The sequence below is a fragment of the Canis aureus genome, chromosome 17 (assembly GCF_053574225.1).
Source record: "Canis aureus isolate CA01 chromosome 17, VMU_Caureus_v.1.0, whole genome shotgun sequence".
Classification (NCBI taxonomy): Eukaryota; Metazoa; Chordata; class Mammalia; order Carnivora; family Canidae; genus Canis; species Canis aureus.
In genome coordinates this window covers 4,675,577-4,699,542 of record NC_135627.1, presented here as the reverse complement: position 1 = coordinate 4,699,542, position 23,966 = coordinate 4,675,577, and the positions used below count along the sequence as shown (strand labels likewise).

The window sequence follows — 23,966 nt, the reverse complement described above, 5'->3', positions numbered from 1 at the left end:
TTTTTTAAAGCAAAGTATTACTATCAGTGAGGTGCTAGACTACGAAAACAGTTATATTTTCTGTGTAAGAAAATTTTTCTTTGACAGAGATTAGCAATAAGAACAAGCTCACTGTGTAAACCTATCACTTCTGGGTGCCTCATCTTATGCCAAAAGCTGTTGGATGGGATATTTACAATCATCTGGTCAACCTGCAACACACAGGCAGGATGTCCTGTAGGGTCATGGCAGATAACTCCCATCCCATTTGTACATCTTCTGTAGCAATGTGCTCTGATTTCCTCAGGCAAGTTCTTCCATTGTACCCTTTAATAGAACACTCTTCCCTATAGGGAGTAGAGATATTCCTGCATAAAACACCTATGTATAGAGCCTCATTCTCACCCCTAGAGCCATATAAAGTACTGGATATAAGACCCCCCTCTTCCACACGCTGATTTTTATCTAGTTAAAGAATCTTGCTGTGTCACCCCGTGTCTTCTCTTTCCCAGGGTAATCATGTTCCCACATATGGAGCATAGCCTAGTCTTCTCCTCATTCAGTCTTCTATGTCTTGGCACCTGCCATGTTTGCCTTGTCTACTAGCTCTGGTTCAATATCAAAACAATCTTTTACCTAAACTTCCTCTCACTCTCCAATCAATAAAAATATTAAGTGTGGCTGAGTGGGTAAATGTGGGTCAGAGCAGAAAATAACAGGGACACAAAAAACCAAAACAGAGCCAAATATTTAGAGGGCAGAGCAAAGGGCCTTATCTTTTAAAATAGATTTTGAAGGCACGACTTTGCAATGCATTACAAACTACCTAACACAGAACCTTCCCCAAGATTTCTCTTTTTAACCAAGAGACGGAAGATCATTATAATGGTTTCTCCAAATGTCCTCTCAAAAAATTGCATAAGATGGTTCAAATCCTTCTGGGGTAACCTAAGGGAATCCACATAGTCCAAAACCCAGCACATTAATTAAATTAATTTTTAATCTAAAATAGAGAAAAACTTCAAGCTTTAAGAACGGAATGTTTTCACTCCAGCTGAACTTATGTTTTCTGATAGCATTGTTCAATAATTTATTCACCTTTCTAGAAAAGCATGTAGAAGTAATAAAACTGAGAATTTTATCAACCAAGACGCAAAGTGTGCTTATAAAACTCTTGTAAATGGGTATTGTTTCCCAGATAATTTCGATGCGATCTCAAGTGAAGACTATGTTAATTTTATAGATTTTTTCATGTTTTTTCCCCCTGTGTTTTTTTTTTAATTTTTATTTATTTATGATAGTCACAGAGAGAGAAAGAGAGGCAGAGACACAGGCAGAGAGAAGCAGGCTCCATGCACCGGGAGCCCGATGTGGGATTCGATCCCAGGTCTCCAGGATCGCGCCCTGGGCCAAAGGCAGGCACCAAACCGCTGCGCCACCCAGGGATCCCCCCCTGTGGTTTTTAATGAATTGTTACCCATTTATTGGGCATCATCAAGCCTTAGGTTGGATATAATAATATGTATGGAGTCTCCTGATTTCTTCCTTGTAACCATGTTATAGAAGAGATACTAAAATCCCAATTTTAAGTAACTAGGGTGATGTCACGTAACTAATAAATGGTGAATCTGAGGGCTGAACCCAGGCTATCTTCAGTTGTCCTTTTAATAATTTTATGACATTCTCTATTAGGTTTAAAATTACTTTTTATTTCTATTTCAATATTTTTAAAAGAAATTCTATAAAGAGATAGCTATATTTAATTGGGTGGGTTAATACATGTTTAAATATACAATTAAACCTCAGCCCAACACATTCCTAAAGAAAGTATTTATAGTAACATGTATTATATAATTGTTGCTATTTACAGTCATTATTTTGTATTATTTGAAAATGAATTTCCTACTTCATTTAAGCATATTCAAGGCACTTGACGGGATGAGCACTGGGTGTTATACTATATGTTGGCAAATCGAACTCCAATAAAAAAAAATACCAAAAAAAAACATATTCAAGATGACAAATGCTTTTTATTTTCTGAAATCCTGAAATTAAAGCATTTATCCTGTTTAAGATATAACAAAATAAAGGATCTGAGTTGTATAGCAGAATGCACAGATACAACCTCTCTTCCTCCCCAAGGCTAGGAATAGATGGGAGCCCACCACCTTTTCTTTGGGATCTGGTGCCTCCACTAATTTTTTTCTGAATCTGGTACTTTCTATCTCATATTCCCATCTGGGTCTTAGATCATAATCTACAAATATCCTCAAGTTTATTTCAACATAAAATATTTCTTTAAATTCACATCTCCCTTGGGCAGTCCGGGCAGCTCTGCAGTTTAGCGCCACCTTCTGCCCAGGGCATGATCCTGGAGACCCAGGATCAAGTCCCACGTCAGGCTCCCTGCATGGAGCCTGCTTCTCCCTCTGCCTGTGTCTCTCCCTCTCTCAGTCTCCTCTGTGTTTCTTCATGAATAAATAAATAAAATCATTTTTAAAAATAAATAAATAAATAAATTCACATCTCCCCACCTGTTCCTTTCTCTTTCTCTTTTCTCTCCTAAGGAAGAGTCATTAAGACTAGTCTTTATCTCAGCTCCAACTCATTCCTTAATCCATCACAATTTGACACCTCTCCCTGACAATCTATTGAAACTACTCTTGTAAGGTCGACAAGAACTAATTGCCAAATCCAGTGACCTACGCCTAGGCTTCATCCCGCATGTCCTTTCTGCAAGATAAGACACTCCTGACTGATTCTGCATCTTTCTTAAACTCCTTCCCTTTACCCTTCAGATTATCACATTCCCATGATTCCTTCTCCCTTCCCTCTGCCTATTCTTCTCCCTCTCCTTCTCTCTTGTATATTCATCTCCCACTCCCATTCTCATTCTCCCTCATATCTTCACTCTCATTCCTTGTGCTTCTCTGTCTCCTTTCCTGGTCCCTTTTCTGCCCAAAACTTTAGATGTTGTTCTTCTTTAGGATTCACCTTTAACCTTCTTTCCATATAATTTGTTTTTGTTAGGTCATCTAATCTCTGTCCACAGCTTCCTACATCAAACCTCCATGTGGAGAGTGAGCTTCACAACCAAACTTCCTCAACCAAACTCACATGGCATGCTATCTGCTGGATATCTTCTGCTATCATTATCTACAAAAATGAACTCCTTGTTTCTTTCAATGATGTCAATCCCAACTTGTTCTTCCCTCTGTATTTCTTTCAATGGTATCAACATCTGTAATCTCACCCTTTATAAATCTTGAATCATATCCTTCCTCTACAGTTGGTAAGATTGGACTGAGAAGTCTCTGGAATTGGCCTTTCTTCTCCACTTCCATAGCCACTGTAGTCATTTAGAATTTTCTGCCCAACATGGTAGCCACTAGATCCTGGGCTATTTAAATTTAGGATAATTAAATTTAAATAAAATTTAAAATTCAGATCTTCATTCACCCTAGCCACATTTCAGCTGCTCAGTAGCACACATAGCTTGGGGCTACCATATTGGACAGGGTGGAGAATAAAACATTTCCTTTATCATAGAAAATTCTGTTGGAGAGTACTGATTTGGAGCCATCCTATTACCCCTACAGAAGACAGCATATTCTAAATCGGTCTCTCTGGCATTACTTCACCCTCTCCCAACCTATTATCACATTGCTGCCAGAGTTAATTTTTGAAAAAAAACAAAGCTTCCCAAATGAATCCCACTTGATTAAAATTCCTCTCTGATATTTCTTCACACAGAAAATAAAATTCAAAGGCCTTAGCAGGGGATATACAGTCCTTCACAATGGAGCACAGACACCTCCCCAGAGCTATCTCCCACAGCAAGATCTTTAACAGTCGTTAAATTACGTGAAAGTATGTGCGGACTAATCATACTAATCTTCCCATTCTTTGGTATGTTGATAAAGCTCATACTAAAAGAAAAAGAGAAAATGCATTAAAGTGACAAAGTGAACTTGATCTTTTCTTTTCTTTTTTTTTTTTTTTGTGAACTTGATCTTTAACACTCTGCTCAGCTGTTTGACCTTGGAATAGTTAACTTTCTGTCCTCGCTTTACTCATCGATAAAATCTGTGATAAAATTACCTCATATAGAAATGATGTAAAGATTAAATGAATTAGACAAGTTTCTGACTTCTAATAAGCTCTAAAGCTTATTAAACTGCTACTGCTGAAGCTTGTTCCAAGCACTTAAATCTATGAGTGATTCAAATCATTTTCTGTGAGAGCTAATACATTGTCACGATCAACCATTTACATCTTAGTTCAATCTTCTTTTCAAATAAAGTCAGTGATAGTTTAGTAAGAAAGAGACTGATCATTTTTGATGACAGTAGAGATGCAAAGAGTCCTGAACTTTGGGCTTCCCATGAGACACAGGCCTTGGAAATGCCACTTCTAGATGCCAGGAGACTCTGCCAGGTGATAAGAAGAAGGTACACTGAGAGAAAAGTAAGAAAAGCAAGGAATCTTTATACACAGTTTTGTCTAGAGCCCATTCTCCCTCCTGTGCAAGATGGACCAGCTGACATACAGAATCCCCATGCATTTCCATAGAACTAATTGTTGCATTCACCTATCACATATTATGTGTGAATATGCTACTGTCACTGCTAAAATCAGCAACAGTGTTTAAACAGATATTAAATTTCTATTTTTGCAAGACTTTTTTTTTTTTTTTACCATCTGTGGTAACTTATACATCATTTTGTTTATAAATGATTTAATGTAGAAACCAACTCCTGAGAGGTGGTTGGAGGTGGGGGAGGGATCAACTATTACCTTTTAACACTTTCAACAGCCAAGAAGGAAATATTTTCATGTTTTCCAATACAGTACATACTATAAATCAGTAACCACTTATTACAAGAAAGGCAAATGTTAATCATCTTTTGTTTTCAGTTTTAAGGAAGCAGAGTAAATTTACATTTCATTAAAGAAATTCCATTATTTCAATTGTAATATCATCTAATTTTTTCTTAGATTAAAACTTAGATTTAATGTTTCATTGTAACTTATTATCTAAAATGTTATGAAATAAAATATTATTGGTATTATAATCACTTCCAAACAGAATAATAAGATCCTCTTAAAACTAATTCCTAAACTAAGCTTTGTCATAATCTGTGACTACTTAGCTTTTGTACTTTAAAAAAAACTGTATGAATTTCACGTAGTTATCATACTAATATAGAAATAAGTTTTAAAAATATGTCTCATCATTACAATTAAAGGAAAGTAAAAAAACAATTAGTGACTTCCTAGGATTAATAAAGTGAACAGATGAAGAATAGGACAGAATCATGCAAAATATTATGAAAAGCAAAAAGATTTTCTCTTAAAACCAACCATGTACTTTTTAAAAAGTCTAAATTTTGGCCATTTATATAGACTAAAATTAGAGACAAAAATAAGGCTGGAGCTCCTCTAATCTAATACTTTATCAGTCAGGCTCAGAAAGACAATCATTCAGTTTCTGCACTCATATTATCAGCCCGTTACGGAACAGAAGTATGATGACTCAGTTCTACCTAAAAGAAAGAATAGTCACAGCCAAAGCGCCCTTCTTAAACATTCAAGACTCTGGTCTTCTGAATCCACTTCCTTTTCTCTCCGCGTTCTCTTTGGTCATATCCCTTAAAACTTTCATCCAGTTGGTTCACTTTTCATCTACTTCTTCATCCTAGTTACTATATATTTGCTCCCTGCCCTCTGGCTATGTTCTGTTGCTTCTACAACTTTTCAAAAATATCTGAATTCCATTCTCATCAGTTGAGCAAATGAGGTTATTATGTATTATAGAAGCACAGGAACTAGAAGGTCCTTGCATTGGAGCTGTCACTGTCAAATAGAACAGTGCTTCTCAACCTTTGCCACACACGAGAGTCACCAGGGAAACTGGAAATCCCAAGCCAATAACACAAGCCAAACCAATGAAATTCCTTAGAATCTCTTTTGGGACTAGGAGTTTCTTCAAAGAGTCCCCCAGGATATGCCAATGTGACCCCATGGACCATTGATCTAGGCTAAATGTTTATTGATATTGAAGAAACATCTTGCAGCATAAATCAATATAAAATAAATGACAAAAAATGTTTGGTGCTGAATTAATGTGTTTTTGATATAGAAGATGAAGATTTAAACAGGCAACTAAGAATTGAAATTAAGCAATAGGTCAGATAATTCAAAATGTTTTCTTCTTTGAAATAGCTATCTGTATATTTGTTCTTGCATATTCAATCTAGCAAGAAAATATATCTTAATGTATTATGATCTATATATGGGGGAGCCTGAGAGTCAAAGTGTTGTTTGATCTCCTTTCCTTCATATTTTAATTCACCTTGCATATGCAGACATCATCTTCATCTAATTAAAGTGATTAAACGAGTGTAAAACAGCAATTATTGAAACTTTGTGGTTATGCCCTATATAGCTGTCAATTTGACCCAGTTATAAGTTCAAAGTAAAAATATTCATTCTTTAGTCTATAAAACAACATTAAGATAAAATTTGGGTTGTTTCCTTATAAAAATAAAACACAGATCATAAATCAGTAGTTGTATGTGGAGCAAAAATATAATAAAAAATCTGGGTCATAAAAATGATTATGGTAGTGGCTTTGACCTTATAAATGGCCTTATTAATGGTTAAAGTGATCATCTGCATTGTTAGCCTGTTTGATTTTACAGATTTGAAAATAATAAAGTGGTTAAATATAAAAGAGTTGTATTTGTAGATGTATTCTACACTTTTGAACAGTGTCATAATACATACAATAGCACTTAACAGCAAAATAATATTTTAGTGGAAAGAATTGTTAGATATTTGATTTTCTTTTTAAAAAACTATTTTTTAAGAATCTATAGTGCATGACACCAAAATAAATAAGAACTTAAGAAATGCCTTTTTTCCAAACTGCACATTATGTAACCTAAATTCCATTACCAAACTGGTTACTGTTTGTGAGTGGTTCTTGCAAACAATGCAGAAAGCTTCAGGTATCACAACTGTCATATATGCTTAACCCTGGCAGGGTTAGCTTTTTGGTCAGTGATTGTTAAATAAAAATAGGCAATAAAATCTGCTTTAATATGAGATTATAGAAATAAAAATATGAGAATGCTTATATTCGTGAGAGTATAAAGATTAGACTATGTGCTGACAGAACTAAAATACAGAGGATTTAATGATTTATGTTAGAATCTAATCTCAAACCTGCTTTCATTGACCATCTCTATTAAGGTATACTAAGTAAATAAAGTTAGCAGCAACAAAAGTTCACCTGTTCACCCAGAAATTTATATTTCCTAAGTATCACAAGTTTTTATAATATACATCTTCAAGAATACTTAGGGGCTAAAGAACGGCATATTTAACAGAAGATTTTTATTTAGATAAAAAAAATCAGCAAATTAAAAACATGCATATGTAATTTTGTAACTTAGAATATTGTATTTTTTAATACCACCACCCAACTTGAAGGTTTTTACAGATTTTTTAGGTTCTTCTTAAAGAAGAATATCAAAAACATTATTTTGAACAACACTACAAACTACAGAGAAAAATTACTGTCATAATTTTTGCTACCTGATTTATTTAGTACAGCAGTTTGAATGCTATAATATAAATGATATATGCAGTGGGTTTTGTTCTTTATTTTTTTATAAATTACTTCCTAGACAAATGTGTGTATTTTCTTCAAAAAAAATAAACCAGTTATTTTTTAGAATATTAGGAAATATTCTTGGATACCAATTTTTTCTATTATATGTTGCAATACAAACGCTTGCTAATGTAATTGTAAGCTGTATTTTATCTTTAATTACTTTGGACTCAATCAAGACATTATGATTGTATTAGATCAACATTAAGGGTTTGTTTTTGTTTGTTTTTTGTTTTTGTTGTTTTGTTTTTTGTTTTTTGTTTTTGTTTTTTTTTTTTTTGCATAATGGGCCAAAAAACTTTTCAAGAAAGTTAAATAAATATTAAATTTGATCTATTCTAATTTTATACATATATGTCATGTGTCATTTATCTTAATGAAGTGAAGATTATAAAACTAGAAGGTAATAATACATGCCCTAAGTTTTAAAACTTAGACATCACTGCTTTAGTCATTCGATTATATATGGGTATGATAAAGCTAATATATTTCTCCTAGAATATGAATTATAACAATTTGTATAGCTAATATGATTAAACATATTCTACCTTTAGTTCTAAAATATGTTTATAAAGTATCAAAAATGCATCTTTTTCATGAATATATTACCAATGCGAGAAATATAATGCATTTACTTTTAATATAACCTAGGACTTTGTGGCTACCATAAAACATGGAAAATTTTGTGTAGAATGTATATTTTGACAAGGTCCCTGATGATAATCTTCTTTTCATAAATATAAGTATGTTTGAAATAACTGTATTTAGAAAGAACTCAGACACATTCTTCAAATGTGTACAAGTAGCATTTTTAGCCATGTAGTATAATTTGTATGTGGATATGTTTGTGACTTTTGGAGAATCATAAAGACATCATACATTAAACTAAGGAACCAAATTCTCAACTTATGAGTTATTAGCCAAAAACACTGACACCTTAAATTTGAAACTGTAATTTTTGAAAACAGTTACTATGGAATAAATGTCAAATTGACAAATCAGCCAAAATCACACAACCAAGAAATGGCTACAAGACATCATGGGTAATAAATTCTGTGTTATGGCAATGAAAAATTCAAATGTCTGTATTTATTTTTTTTAATGTCTGTATTTAATTTTCTATGTGAGGAAGAAATCTTGCTAAAAAGGAATTAATATTTTTATAATATGTGTACAGGTGATGATGATTCTTTTATAAAGAAACACAATACAGAAGTAGCTTATAATATGATAAATTAGTTTAACCTACACTATACCTTATAGCTATGATAATATAAATATCAAGTTGAGATTTATTTCAGGTCAAGGTGAAAATAAACATTAATATATATTTAAAATCTGGGCATTTGAACAAAGATATGTTAGACATGTTTATTTGAAAATATGCTGCAATCTATTGGCAATGGAGACTATCTTTTAAATACTGAATCTATACAAATTGGAATTACTAGAAATTTCTACAAAAGTTTGCATTCGGAGAAGCAAGCAAATTCATATTATTACAAGGTACCACTTTTAAACATAACTATACTGAAGCCCTTGCATCCTTTTTTATTAGTAGTGGAATTAGTGTCCTTATGTTTACAATTCTGATGCAACATATCTCGTCAACATAAACAACTATGCAATAAACATTAGTCATTAACTTCTGCCATTAAGAATAACTTTGATCTCCAGGCATGAGTTACTGTGGTATGGTTAAGAAAAATAGGTAGAAAGTTTAAGATCCGTTTATCTAGTGAAGTAGCATTCCAAATTAATGTTGTAAACTCAATATTACTATGTGCAAAGAAGATATGTTTCTGGTCTTTTAAAGGATGTTGACAAAGCAAGTTTAGTTTGAGTTTAGCTTAATTGTCAAAAGCACAAGTGATCAAACCAAAGTAAAATACAGCTCTTGAACTATGTTCATTTTAAACAGGTATCTTTTAGCACAGTTCTCTTATCAAAGTATCTCAAACCTTTGATCCATATTGCCCTTCATTACATTTCCCCAATACAAAGTGAGGCAGAAGAGAGACAGTTGTCCTGTTCCTGTGTGGGGGAGTAGTGAAGAGAAAGGAAGAGAATGTGGTGTATTATTTCTTTTGAAGAGCAGTACTATTTTATTGTGTTGTTTAAGAAATTACCCTTGGAATGAAACATAAAGGCTTACTGAGACTCTGTCATCATTTCTTTCCTACTAAAAGGTCACTGCAGTATCTTCATCTTCAACAGATCCCAGGCAAATCTCATTTCAGCACCATGGACAGGAACGCTCCTATTAGCACATGCACCCAGGATTACATTGACGTTTCTTGAGAAACTTGGATTCTCTTCTCCTTTGTCAATCAGCAAGGATTATACCCTTTATTATATTCAGCAGGAAGAGGTTGAATATAATACACATTATTAAAGAGTTCGGTATATTTCATTCGCAGCATCTAGCACTTGCCATTCAGCCTTTCTGAAGAGCATCCTGAAAACTAAAGCTAATTACATAAGATGTCTGATAAATAAGCTAACACTCATCTTCGATCACCAGATACTTAATTAAAACTTTCTACTTGTAGTGAGTCTCCGATCAATTATTATACAAATGTCTAAGACAACACCAGAAACTTCTGGTGAATAAATATGCTTAGGTAGGCCTCCACACTTTCCAAACAACCAGAACTGCCCCTGTAAAAACAGGTAAAACGCCTTTTCATCTTCCTGCATAAACAACTACAAACACTTTCTATTGTCCCTCTGGTCAACCAATTTAATAATGTCACTATCAGAGAAATCATGTGTACAGGTCCATAAGCCAAACCATACACGCCTGTCGCTGAGTCTGGTTTTATCTGGGGTCATCAGTATGCAGTCCCATGTCTGTCTTCCTAGCAAGCTGCATCCAAATTCCATTTTTTTTTTTTTTAAAGGGAACAGAGTTTGAACCAATTGCATAGCTGTAAGAGATAGTTAAGCAACAGCTTTATGAGCTCAGAACACCAGGGTCTTCCCTGAGCTTCCAAGGATTCCCAGAAGAAGGCACCAGTCCACAAGCAATCCTCGAGGCATTCCCAACTCAAGCAGCAAGTCAGGCCCTTATAACCACAAAAACAACTGAAGTAACAAAACCAGCGTCAAAAAAAAAAAAAAAAAAAAAGATTTTTTTTTTTTTTTTTTAAACTCCAGAAGACATCTTGGCCAAACGCACACAAGACAGAAAAACGCAAGATGGGAGAGGGGAGAGAATCCACTGTTCCTACCTTACAGTCCTCAGGACACGATTTCACCGAGTACTCCTCCGACTGTAAATATTTATGGAGCACACTCTCAAACTCTTCGTATTTCTCCTGAGCGTGGTGGTCGTAGTCTTGGTAAGCCTCGACGCACTGCCTGCAAGTGGTCATCTCGCCGCCCTCCTTGAGCACCACATCCAGACTACAGTTCAAAGTGTTGGGACTGGACAACCCCGAGAACAACTCCCAAAGTGTGTAGGAATTACAAAACGAAAGGTAAAAATCCGACAAGTTCCAGAGCGGAGTTGGATGCGTCCCCCTCACCTGCTGCTCCTCCCCCGCGGCCGCCACCCCCCGACTCCAGTTCCTGGCGCACACTGCGTCCGCGCTCTCCACCGTGAAGCACTGGCCCGAGGAGGCGCCCTGGGGGTAACAAGTCTCCAGGCGCCACACGGGCTTGGCAGAGTTTCCTAGAAAAAGAGCCTTGCTCCGGTTGTTTTTGCCTCGGTTGCCCTTGCCGCCGCCGCCGTCTCCCGGGGAGGGGGGCAGGGTGGGGGACGAGGAGGCGGAGAGGAGTCTGTGTGCCTGGGCGGCGGGCGAGGACTCCCCCATGCTCGCCAGGAGCGCGGGCCAGGAGGGCTCCTGCTGCCGCTGCCGCCGCTGCTGCTGTCGCTGCTGCTGTCGCTGCTGCTGCTGCTGCTGCTGCTGCTGCTGCTGCTGCTCCTTGTCCCGGGTCCGGGTCAGCTTGGCCTCGGCGCAGAACCACAAGTGATCAGAGAGCAGGACTGTGAAAAACAAGAGAGATGCCAGAGACAGTCGCCATTTCTGAGCCCTCTCTGAATCGATGAACGGTTTCTCGTTCTCCCGGGGTGCTGCCAACCAGATTTTTAAGCCGTCGTCATACTGCCGACACATCCAAGCACCCCTGGTCATATTTTGGGAACGCACAGCCCTGGCCGACTCCACCGTGAGGGCTCCTGTGCCGCTGTCACCACAATATGCATTGACTTAAAGGGTTTAATTTCCTTATCCCCTCCTCCCGGTTCGTGTTCTCTCTCTCTCTCTCTCTCTCTCTCTCTCTCTCTCTCTCTCTCTCCCTCTGTTCTCTCTCTTTTTGCCTACATAAATATTACCAGCTTTGGAGGAAGATCTGACTTGCTCCCGACCTAATCATAAGCCGACCCCATCCTCTGTAGAGTAGAAAACAATAATGGAGAGAGAGAGAGAGAGAGAGAGAGAGAGAGAGAGGAGGAGAGGCAGCCGGAGGAGGCTGGGGCTGGTGGCCGGTGGTGAGCTGAGTGCAGGAGGTGATGCTGGTGGAGGTGGCGGGGTGGCTGGCGCTGCTCCTCTCACCCAGGCATTGTCACAGCGCGGGTCCCCATGGCCCTGCTGAGGACAGCCCGCTCTCCCCTGCCAGGGGCATGCCGCGTCTCCGCTGCCCACTGACGGCGACCGGAGCGCCTCCCCAGCTCCTCTCCTCCTCCTCCTCCTCCTCTTCCTCCTCCTTCCTTCCCTTCTCCTTTCTCTCTCCTCCGCCTGCTCCTACTTCTCGCCTGCGCTCCCCGAGTCCGGAGCCTGGGCAGCCGCCGCCGGCAGGGCTCTCCCTCCCCCCCACCCCCCACCCCGCGCTCTGACAGCCGCCGCCGCCGCCGCCGCCGCTGCCGCAGGTCTGCCCGCCGGGCTCCGACTGCTGACGCCGCCTCCCCCGGACCTCGGGGCCGAATCGCCTGGGCTGGGCCTCCCGAGAGCCACAGTCATCTTCAGTCCCCGGCTAAGTTGCCGCCATCTTCGTCCTGGAGAAACACTTTTTTGGGGGGAGCACTGGCTTTTGCGTCATCTCCTCCCGCGCCGAAACCTCTCCATCCTGGCGCAGTGGCACCGGGCTGGGCCCCGGGCGCAGCGGGAGGGAGAGGACGCACCGCGGGCCCCGCCTGGGCTTCCGCGCGCCCGGCGCCCTCCCCACCTTTCGGGTTTTCTCTTTTCCGTTACCACTGACCAAAGTCAGCGTGCGGACCGCACGGCCGAGGATGCTGGCTGATGCCTACAGCATCCCCGGCTCCCACTCCGCCTCCGGAAAAAGTCCGGGCTGCAGGAGGGCGGTTAGAGGTTTCCAGCGGGGCGAGGGTCTGTCTTGCCTCCTTGTCACTACGCAATGATGGACTTCGCATCAAAGGATGGGGGACGGGGGAGTAGACACGGACTGGCTGGGGAGGAGAGGACGTGATATTTGGTCTCTGCGTGTGCCTAGGGATCCCCGGAGAACTACCGATCGACAGCTACCAGCGTGCTGAATTGTTTTGTCAAATGATTTCGGCGTTTGGAAGAGGTGGTGCGCGCGCAGTGTGCATCTCTACCTACAGTTGTAGCTGTATATATTACAGCGACCCAGTTCACATCCCAGAGTAATAGGAGATTGGGAGCAAGCTCACATTCTTAGGGGAAAACCGTTAAGAAGACCTCGGCCGTGGGGCGGGGGGCAGGGGGGTGTCACAGCCTCGCTCTCTGCTCCGGGCTCGACGTCTTGACCGCGGAGTATTCTCCCTCCCATCTGGAGCATCCCAACCTCCCGTGACCCCCACTCCGACGGCCTGCATGCACCCCAGCCCCCACTGAGTGGGGCTGCGCTGCCGCTAGGACTTCCGCAGAGCGGGCTACCGGGGTGCCCAGGAGGCAGCCGCTGCAGCCCGAGCCTCTGGTGCCCCTTAGCGTCGGCTCTCGGAGTTCCGAGAACGCAAAGCAGCAGACGCGCTGGGGAAATCGGGGGTGGGGGGGGGGTGGGGGGGCGAGCGATGCTGTGGGCAAAGGTCTCGTTTTACCCGAGGACCCTGCCCGCTCCACCCCTCACTCCCACCCGAGCTGCGGGAGCAGGAGGCTGCGCCCAAGCCAGCTCCCCGGTGCGCGCACCCCGAGCACAGCGCTGTCGCGAGCTCTCTCTAGCTGTCGCTTTGGGCAGCGGTTTGCTCCACCCCGGCCACTCACTCTGTCAATCTCCCTCCTCTGCTTTCTAATGACCCAAATACTCTGTCCGGTGCACATTCACATGGGCAATACTAGGGTGCCATTGTTCTAAGTAAATATCCTAGGGAACCAAAAGGATGGATCATCATCATCATCCGTATTCCCTTTCCTTCCAGAGGCGCCGTGAGCGTGGAGACCCGAGAACAGGGTAGGGTATCTCTTAAAACGGCAAGGCGAAAAACATAATGGGCAGGATTATAAACATAAAGGGCAGCCAGCCCTTTCCGCAGCATCATAAGGTATATACTAAATTTTACTCATATAAATACTAAGTTCCTAAAAACTGTATGCAGTGACCATCAAAGCTTGGTGAAGTTCGAAGGCTGGTTGATCTTTAGGTGTCATGTAATGTTTTTAAAAGACCATTCGTGTGAGTATATCATTCTGGCACTTGGATCTCAACATGCTAATTTTTTTAACTGCATATAAGATCTAGAAACTGATATATGTTCTATGGCAAGTTTATCCTTACCTCAGAAGATCTTTTAATACACAAAAATTGAAGTTCTGTTGAATATTAAACATGAAATAAAACTTCTTTTTTTTTTCCTGAGCTCTGTATCTGAACCCAGCTTAAGCTGAGGGGATAGTCTTTTAATTCTTCTCTTTCGATAGTTTAAATATCTTGACATTGAATAAAATATTGTTTTGTCAACCAGTTATGTAGATAAGGATATCCTTTGGAAAAATCCTTTAAAATTTTAGAGAGCATTCTTCTACCCTCTTATCATGATTACTCTTTTCTTAAATGTAAAGCTTCAACCCTTTTAAGCCCAATCAGATTTAAGTACAACATAAAGTCTGCTTTTGGACATGAGTTTAGGGTCTGGCATTTTCTACTGTATAAATAATATATGTGAAGATAATATCAGAGGTCTGCATTTCTGTTATTCAATAAAAGATTTTGCAGAACATGAAAGTGAACATATCTAAATCCTGAGATGATTCCCTCTCCTTTTTGTTTTGAACCAGTTGGCCCTTTGTGACAAAATACAGATGAAATGCAATCCAAGGCCTTTCTTTTTGTAGACTCTAAGTGAGGATTTTTAAAAAATTGTAGATAATGTTAAAAGGAATTTTTCTTGATTATCTGTTATCTATCTTTATCTCTAGCTCTACGTTTAGCAATTTAAAACCTGGGTGGCAGGATTTAATTTCATTGCTGCCTCATACCTACCCTTTCATTTTTCTTCACTTTGTTTCTTCCTAATTTGACCGGTTTATATTTCTCTTGATCTCTCCTGTACAAGATGGAAAGCTCAGAAAATGCTTGGCTAGGGAAGCGCACAGGGTCCCTGAGCTAAAAAGCTCACACAGAAAGCTCACAGACAGACCAGACCGAGTTTCAAAACACAAATAAGATCTGAGGGCAACTGGCTTTTTCACATAAAAATGGAAAAATCTATCAGAGCCTTTCTGCTACCCTACAAAAAAAGGGTAGCAAAGTGACTGTTGTAAGGGATCCAAGGCTGAAATTCCTAAACAGACAGCAACTCCCCAGCTGTGCAGCACCCCACCACTGCCCAACCCAGTGTCCTGCACACCCCATGTGCCTCCAATCCTGGCACTTTCAACTCAGGTCACACATACTCTTATTCACAGTGATTAAAAGCACGTTGGTTGACTATGAAAAGACCTTCTTAAGTTCCTCTTCCAAGAAAAAAAAGGGCAAAAGTTGTGCTAAAATGAACTATCCTATTTATTCTTAAAATACATATTCTGTCTTTCTTCTCCCAAGTCCAGTAGGCTATAATTTTGTACTAACTTCATTTCCCAACCCAACCGCTCCATATTTATTTTCAGCTTCAAATTTCATGTATAAGCCTGGAGCTGGGCTCTGGTGAGTGCTCCTGTTATTGACAGACAGACTCATAACAACTCCTAAGGGAGGTTTTTTAAAGCTAAGGACCAACACAGCTACTGAGATCAAACTATTTACAATTATTCCACACAGTGTGCCTCAGCCTCATTTCTACGGACATTCAGGGTCAGGAAATTCTTTGTTGGGGAGGGGGGGAACCTGTCCTATATTTTGTACAAGGTTCACCGGGCTGCATGGCCTCTACTCATGAAACACCAGTAGCACACCCATCTCTCCCCAGTTCTGGCAACTAAAAATGTCCGCAAGCATTGCCAAATGCTTGGGGGCAAAATCGCCCCTATCGAGAACCACTGCTCTAGAAACACACCAAAGTCATAGTTACTTAATTCATATCTATATGGGTGAAGCTCTGGCATCAGAGATAAAGCTGTAACTTTTACTTTATATTTAAGGAATTTATAATCTCAAAACTCCTCACCTAGAACCATCACCTCATCATACATCTCATTACAGAATTTTTTCAAGAGACTAGAAAACTCTCTAGAAACTCCCTTAACCTCGCTGCTCAATCCAAAGTTAAGGGGTAATTGACAATTATCACTTAAATCTGATTAGTGTCAGAATTTCTCTTCATAATTCAGATGAAAATATTGTTTGTTAACCATATTATTTATTAATCAGGCAACTGTCTGTTCTTTATATGTGGATTCTCAGCCACAATACATCATAAACTAAATATATGTGTATTCATATATATAGTTATTGTTTTGCAGCTACTGTGTGCACATTATAAAGAATTACAACAAACAACCAATTTTAGAGGTCATAAGTAATCCCAACACTCATATACAGTCATTATTTCTATTTTGTAGTATCTAACATTTACTTTATATTATAAATCCCATTTTAGAATATTTACTAAACCAGATTTTTGAAGATTGAAGTAAGAAGCATCATAGCATACATATCCACATTTATTAGATAATAACACAAATTTCCCTTCAGTATTGCATTGTTAATTTTAATCAGAGATTCACAAATTCTAATGGTCTCAGAATATTAGCCTCACTTTCTTTTCTCTAAGTGTGTGATTGAATCAGAAAGAGGACTAAGAATGAGAAAATTCTAAAAATGTACAATATATAAAATTAAAGGACCATTACTCTCAAACAAGGGGAAGAAGCAAAACCAGGCACTGTTGTTTTTAGCTTGTTGTTATTCATATCTAGTCAAATTATGTCTCACAAAATATTTCAATGATGCTTAGTAAAAGTCTGATATATTGCATTAAAATAACAGAGGCTATGAAGCCTGCTCTTTTATCTGATTTTTTTTTTTTTATAATTGGGACAGTAATACTCTCTTTCTACAACAGATTATAGTCAATTCTTTGTAAGAACAAACAATTCTTTGTAATCTCGACTTTGCCTTCTTGTAATAGTTCCCACGAATTAAGATGCTTTAAAATAAGGGTGTATGCCCTCGGAAAGTAAAACATTCACAGCCAATCCCACCTCTGTTTGATGTATGTTGGTTCTCTGGGGCCGGGGGGGAGACAAAGATGATAGACCCTGTCTGACCCCATGAAGCTTAGTCAGGGAGTAGAGAAAATGACTAGTCCAGCAACCGTAATACAATGGGGAACGCTCAAGGATTACCAACGAGGCAGACTTCACAGGAGGGGTGAACTCCAATCTGATTTTGAGAAGCATCAGGATAGGAAAGTATCAGGGGGGTTAAATGACATTAGGGAGGATTCTTGAAGAAGATCCCCAATGTTCAAGAACTCTGGTGCTTGAAGGAGCGCAGGGGAGAATTTATGGGTGAGTGGGCTCTGCTAGAGTATGGAAGTATGTGGGGAAGTGGAAAGGAAGAGATTAGAGAGAAGGGATGGAGCTCCATCATGAATGACACTGTACAATAAGCAAAGGAAATTGGCCTTTCTGAATGTGGCTGGAACTCATTGAGGAAATGTAGATAATGATTTGAAAGTTTGCTTTCATTAACATCACCGTTCACTAAAATCAAAATGAGAAATATGTTCGGAGAAGGTGTTAACCAGATTAGTAAATGTTGGTTCTTGTTACTTATCAGCCCAAATGTAGCACAGTAAAAAGGAAGAGCAAATAGCTTGGCTGGAATGTAGGCTTCATTTATCAGAAAAAGCAGGCTGTGGAGTCTAGAAACTCCTACGTGGGTTTCACCTAAGAGTGTGACTAATGGCACAGAGTAGTTTAATAGCACAGGCACATTTCAGAAGGTTGCTGAATAGTACACAGTTGCAAATACATTATATTGAGGGATCTGGCAACAGGATGTGCCTTTTACAAAAGAACACTGCAGAAATGATCTACATATATATCACAGCTCCTTTTGCTCTGTTTAGAGTATCATCTATGCTTCTGTCTTTCGAAGAGTTCAGAGTTGTTACAATATTTGATTAGACTTATTTTCATGGAAATTTGTATTTTATTCCTATTTAAACGGCTAGATTTGTTATGCATTGGAAGGGAGACAGTTTTCTTACTCTGTTTTTATATTATAAAACATATAAAATAATACATTTGTCATCTTCTCAAACATTTGCCCCAATTCCTTAGAGTTAACATCTGCCAAATAATTTTATCATAGAGAGTAAAATCTAACATCTTCTTTTCTAGTGAGAACCACTACTTGAATATTCCCACTCCAAAAACCAAATATATAACAACACTGAGATGCTTTCTTTTTTCATTTTGAATGTCTTCTGGGCGCGCAGAAATAGGCTCATCCTCTTTGATTTTATTATACATTATTTATGTGCCACATATAAGTGAAAATAAATTACATCCTTAAATACCTATTGATCTAGAAAGGAATGTTGTGCTTTTGGAATTCATAGATAATGTGCAAATTCTTGACCAGCATATCTTTTTTTTAAAGCAAATTAAACTTAAACAACTAATAAAGAGTAGCCTGTTCATTTATAAAGAAAATATGATTAAACCTTAAACTTTTAGGCCAACTATAATTTACTAATACAACCTCTCTTTAAAGAAAAAGGCAGGTTCTGGTACCATCAGGTGTCTGAGGACTCTGGTTAATTAGCAACAATGGTAAATGTGCCAGAATCTTTTGATAACCTCAGATGACCTTGACTCGATTAGGTTGATTGCGCAAAACTAGGACTTGCTCTCCATGTTTACACTTCCAATGGGCTGCAGCTCAGTGGTTTCCAAATGCTAGTGGGCACAACATCAAGTGAAGCCTTAGCAAATTTGGGCCCCTCCCTAGAGACCTGCTTCAGTAGCACCAGGATGAGGTCCAGGGAAACTGCATTTTTAAAAGGGTCCCTCTTGGTAAGTTGGTACAGCCAATGAACCTTTCAGTCCAAGGTAAAGACCCCTTGAGATAGAGGTCAGTATTGGTCAAATTAGAATGCATACTCTAAACCAATATCAATATCCATCTGTTGGAGAATGTAGTGTTAAATAATATTATCTGTGATTAAGAATTAGCACATATAGAGTTTCAGGCTTTCATGAGCACTTTGCATAGAATGCAAATTCAGTACCTCACACTTAACATTAAAAATCTATATCATCATCATCATAGAAATTAAGCTTTTCCCAAATTCTATGCTGAGTATGTGTGTAATAAACACACACACAGTTTTGCAAGTAAAAAAGTAACAAAGATAAAACATTTCAAGATTCACAGAGCAAGGTCCACACGGAGAAATAAACAGAAGTTACTGAGGAATATAAGATATTTGAACAGTAGGAAAAATCTGCCAGTGTCTAAATAGGAAGATGATCATTATAAAGATGGAAACTCTCTCCAAGTTAATTTACATATGCCTTAAAACAATGTAACATTATTTTTCCTGAAAGAATTCATCCCTCATAAAAGTAAAAGAAGGGGGATCCCTGGGTGGCTCAGCGGTTTAGCGCCTGTCTTTGGCCCAGGGCACGATCCTGAGGCCCCGGGATCGAGTCCCACGTCGGGCTCCCGACATGGAGCCTGTCTCTCCCTCTGCCTGTGCCTCTGCCTCTCTCTCTCTCTATGTCTATCATAAATAAAAAAAATATTTTTAAAAAAGTAAAAGAAAGAGCTACTTTATATCTGAATCCTTACAAAATCTCTCATATTATGGAGGACTCTTTTATTTCATACTTCTTTGTGGGAAGATACATTCCCCTAAAATAATATCCACTAATGTTGGTTTTAGATGCTTATAAGATTACCCAATGAAGCTGTTAATGTAACAAAGGACATTTTTTTAAAGAAGGTAAATTTAATGATTATTTCTGGGGTAATGATTCCACAATAGCAAGTATGAGATGTCATTCTAAGTAATGATTTTTAAGATCATGGTAGAGAACAATATGATAAATGTTCATGTGGCAGCAGTTAAGAATACATTTTCAGGGATTTTTTTTTTCTTTTAAAAGAAAAGAACAGTCTCACCATTACACAAATGGATTCTCTGGTTGGTACAATATTTCCCAGTGACATTCCATAGAACCACCCAAGAGCTGCTTGACCAGACCAGAGCTCGTTGTTCATAATTCATTTAACCAGTATATATTGAGTCGTATCCTATTTACTTTTCTAGGAATATAAATGTGAACATGTCCTCAACATGTCATAAATATAGCTTATTGATTACTTCCCTTTTGGGTGTTTCCACAATAATGTACACAATAGTGACTCTTAACCATGTGGGAGGTGAAGGATCTCTTTGATACTCTAAGCTCTGCAGAGTCTCCCCAAAAGAGATTCTATATCCTCATGCACTAATATTCTGCCTGCAATTTTGCAGGGTTCGTATACCTCCTAAAATTCTATCATGAGTCATTCACATCAAGTGGGCAATATCTGTTGAAGACCCTCCCATCTTGATATGTACCTGTAAGCATTGCCTGTGTTTGCTTATACAATCGCACCTTCTAAAAACAAAACAACACAGCAAAACCACTTTGTTGTAAGCTGCTCATGGACAAAATGTCTTTTTGCATTTACTGCAGCTCATAGAGTAGCAGCACATACCAGTATTTTTTGAATGAAAGTAGCTATGTGGAAAGAGTAATTCAACAGGATCTCACATATCTTCTCCTCTAAAACATGCTGCATGAAAGATGCTTATGCCTATGTGATACAACTGTACCAGAGACAGTGAGCCATATGCAGCATCAGTTAAGATTCCTTCTATAGAAAGTGATAGGGAAAAAAAAATCCTAAACAGGCCCAAATAGAAATCACTTTATTGGCTCATGTAACTGAATAGTCCAGGGGTAAACTCTTTCTCAGGTATAGCTGTATTTTGGGGGTGAAAACTGACTTCTTTGCCAGTTTTATGGTCTAACACTCTGCTCTGACTTCTAATTTGTTGGCTCTTCTCACATGCATGGGGAAGGAGTGTGTCAGCATCTACCATCTCATTGCTTCAAAGTTCAAGACCATCAGGAATGACTGATCTTCTTCCAGTAGCTTCCACAAAAAGTCCTGACATTCCCTGTGATTGAAGAGGCTGAAGTGGTGTGATCATTCTTGATCCAATCCCTGTGGCCTCACATGATCCACATCTAGAGCTGGGTGAGCTTCCACCCCAGCCATACACACTGAAGGGAAGGAAGAGTGGTTGACCTATAAGTGAACATCCAAGGCTGTTATCAGGACTAGGGTGAGTAGATGCACAAAACTCCAGGAAGGCCAAAAAGCCTGTAGTTTTGTTCCCTAACATCCACATACTCTTCTTCTCATCTATACTCCTTCAAAATACACAAATATACATAAGTTCCTCTTTCCCTTCTCCAAGAAGAGACAGCCTCCATCACTGAGGTCTGTTTTATTTGCATGTCATAAAAAGTCTACTTAGAACAAAAAGGAATATATTGGTTTGTATTACCAAAATGACCAGGGACAGAGCTGACTTCATACACATCTGTAGTCAGTCAACCATTATCAGTAAACCCAGACTCTGTTTTCTGGGCTCATCATTCTTTAGGGTCCACATTGTAACCTCTAGCTGCCCCACAGCTAAATAAAGTCCCTTTAAATTTCAAGTTTGAGATGTCTTGCTCCTGCTCATTGTGTCTTAGTCCTTGGCTCATTCTTGAGCCAATCACTGTGGTCAAGGGGATGGAATGTGTTGAAGGACTTACCATGAACCATGTGTCATATTCAGTGACTTATGGGGTAAAGTTCATTTTCAGAAATCATGTGGATCCCTCAAAGTCAGAGTACATTGATGGAGAGAAAAAGTGGATACTGAGCAGAAAAAAATTATTCAAATAATATAACCTACACTCCCATCTACTTCTAATATCTGACTCTAAGCCCTGGATCTCTGACTGATATGCCATAATCTCAGGTACAGATGTGGTTTCTCAAGACCTGACAACTGCAGATGTATCAATAAATATGCCTGACCACTCACATGCAAGCAGTACTCTTGCTCACTCTAAAATATGCCCAATCAGTATGGTGGGAAGTGAACTATTTCTTGTAGTAAATGAAGATATATTTCCATTTCCATTTTTGGAAAACAAGTTCATTACAGGTAGTAAAGCTGAATATCTGTGTGGAGGCTATGATGAACGACAGTAAGTCCAACAGTCTATGTTTTTCTTTGGGAATGTGTTGATTTAAAGCAAGAGTGGAGAGGCTTTAAAACTAAAATGAAAGGAGCAGCTGAGAGGCTGGAGAAGCTTTCAGGTCTCTTGTGGCTGGACGTGAGGGTAGGGCAATGTCCACTAAAGAAGAGAGAACCTGTAAGGTATCTCAAGATATCTATCAAGACAGATGGGGGCCTCAACCATCTACACATTGTATGTAAAAAAAAAAAAAAAAAAAGACCAGTCCTCATAGGATCTGAAGCCCAAATCTGAAGCCCCTCAATTCCTGATTAGACTGAGGGGCTCTGTGTCCTTTCTAATGAGCTAACATGGCACAAGAACAAATCTACTGTGAGGATCTAACATTAGCCAGAGTCTCAAATTATGTCTATAATGGCTCATACCAATATTTGAAGTGTAATAAAAATAACCAATATCAGAAAATACCATGACAGAATTTCAGGAGAAAAATCAAATTAATAAGATTAATATTAATAGTATCTAAAGAAAAAGATCTGCAAGAGATACAGAAATTGTAGTACTGGGCACTGGATTTAAAGTTTGAATTTAAAGTTGTTGAAGAGATTAGGTAACATGATGAAAAATTTTATCAGAGAACTAGAAACTATGAAGTTGAATCAAACAGAAATTTTGTAACTATAATTATAAAAGTAGAAGTAATTGATGTAGATTGTAATATCTGGAACAACTACTAAATAAAAGTAAATGAATGTATTAAAAACGAGCTGGTTTTTTTTGGTCATCATGAAAATGATGGGATACTGACCATGGGATATAGACCAAAGCCAGAAATCTTGTTCAATTTATAATATTTGAATTTAGAATCTGACCCATGAATGTCCATTTCTTTACTCACAAGCATCCATGCTCAGATCTTTGAATTTCAGGTCTCTAATTTAGTCTATGCCTCAAGGCAATTTGGATCACTGGCTTGAGGTCAGAAGGTGCAGATCTTCCTCTGGCCCCTGAGCTGCATTCCAGCACCATCCTGACAGGGAGGATAATGAGCTCCTTGTCTGGCAGAAATGAACAAGAGGTGCTGAGGCCAGGCCTTGGGAATCAGGATTCTCTCAGGTTCCAGGATACTTCTAAATGTCTGTCTTCTTTGCCTGTGTTTTCTCTAAATTAGCTTAGGACTGGGGATTGGCTTTTCTAACCGGGCAAGATCCCAACTATTAGACATCTAAATCTTCAAGGCTAGATCCACAGGCTGAACGTAGAGTTGTTATTGTTGTCAGGCCAGTGTCAATGCTAGAGATAATGTATAAAAAGAAGTCATTCTTAGTAAATTCGTTGTTAGTGAGAATATCAATTAAAACAACTGTTTTACAAAGCAACTTAACAGTATTGATTAAAAGTAAAAATCCTGGGGCAGCCTGGGTGGCTTAGTGGTTTAGCACCGCCTTCAGCCCAGGGTGTGATCCTGGAGACCCTGGATCAAGTCCCACGTCAGGCTCCTTGCATGGAGCCTGCTTCTCCCTCTGCCTGTGTCTCTGCCTCTCTCTCTGTGTCTCTTATGAATAAATAAATAAAAATTTTTAAAAGATAAATAAAGTAAAAATCCTCAAATTATTTAGTAATCTCTAAAAATCTATATTTAAAACTAGATTATTTCATAAAAACAAAAAAACATGTATGAGACT

General features: G+C 38.9%; 1 protein-coding gene across 2 annotated transcripts in view; it reads right to left on the bottom strand.

Moving 5' to 3' along the window:
* NALF1 (NALCN channel auxiliary factor 1) overlaps nucleotides 1–13,126 on the bottom strand; it is a 624,195-nt gene extending 611,069 nt beyond the window's left edge. The window contains exon 1 of one of the 2 annotated variants that reach the window (XM_077854986.1): nucleotides 10,891–13,126. In XM_077854986.1, the coding sequence (XP_077711112.1) occupies nucleotides 10,891–11,796 (906 nt within the window). In that variant the 5' untranslated portion in view covers nucleotides 11,797–13,126. The remainder of the gene's footprint in view (nucleotides 1–10,890) is intronic. The other variant, XM_077854985.1, reaches the window with a different exon arrangement.
* Between the last annotated feature and the right edge of the window lie 10,840 nt (nucleotides 13,127–23,966).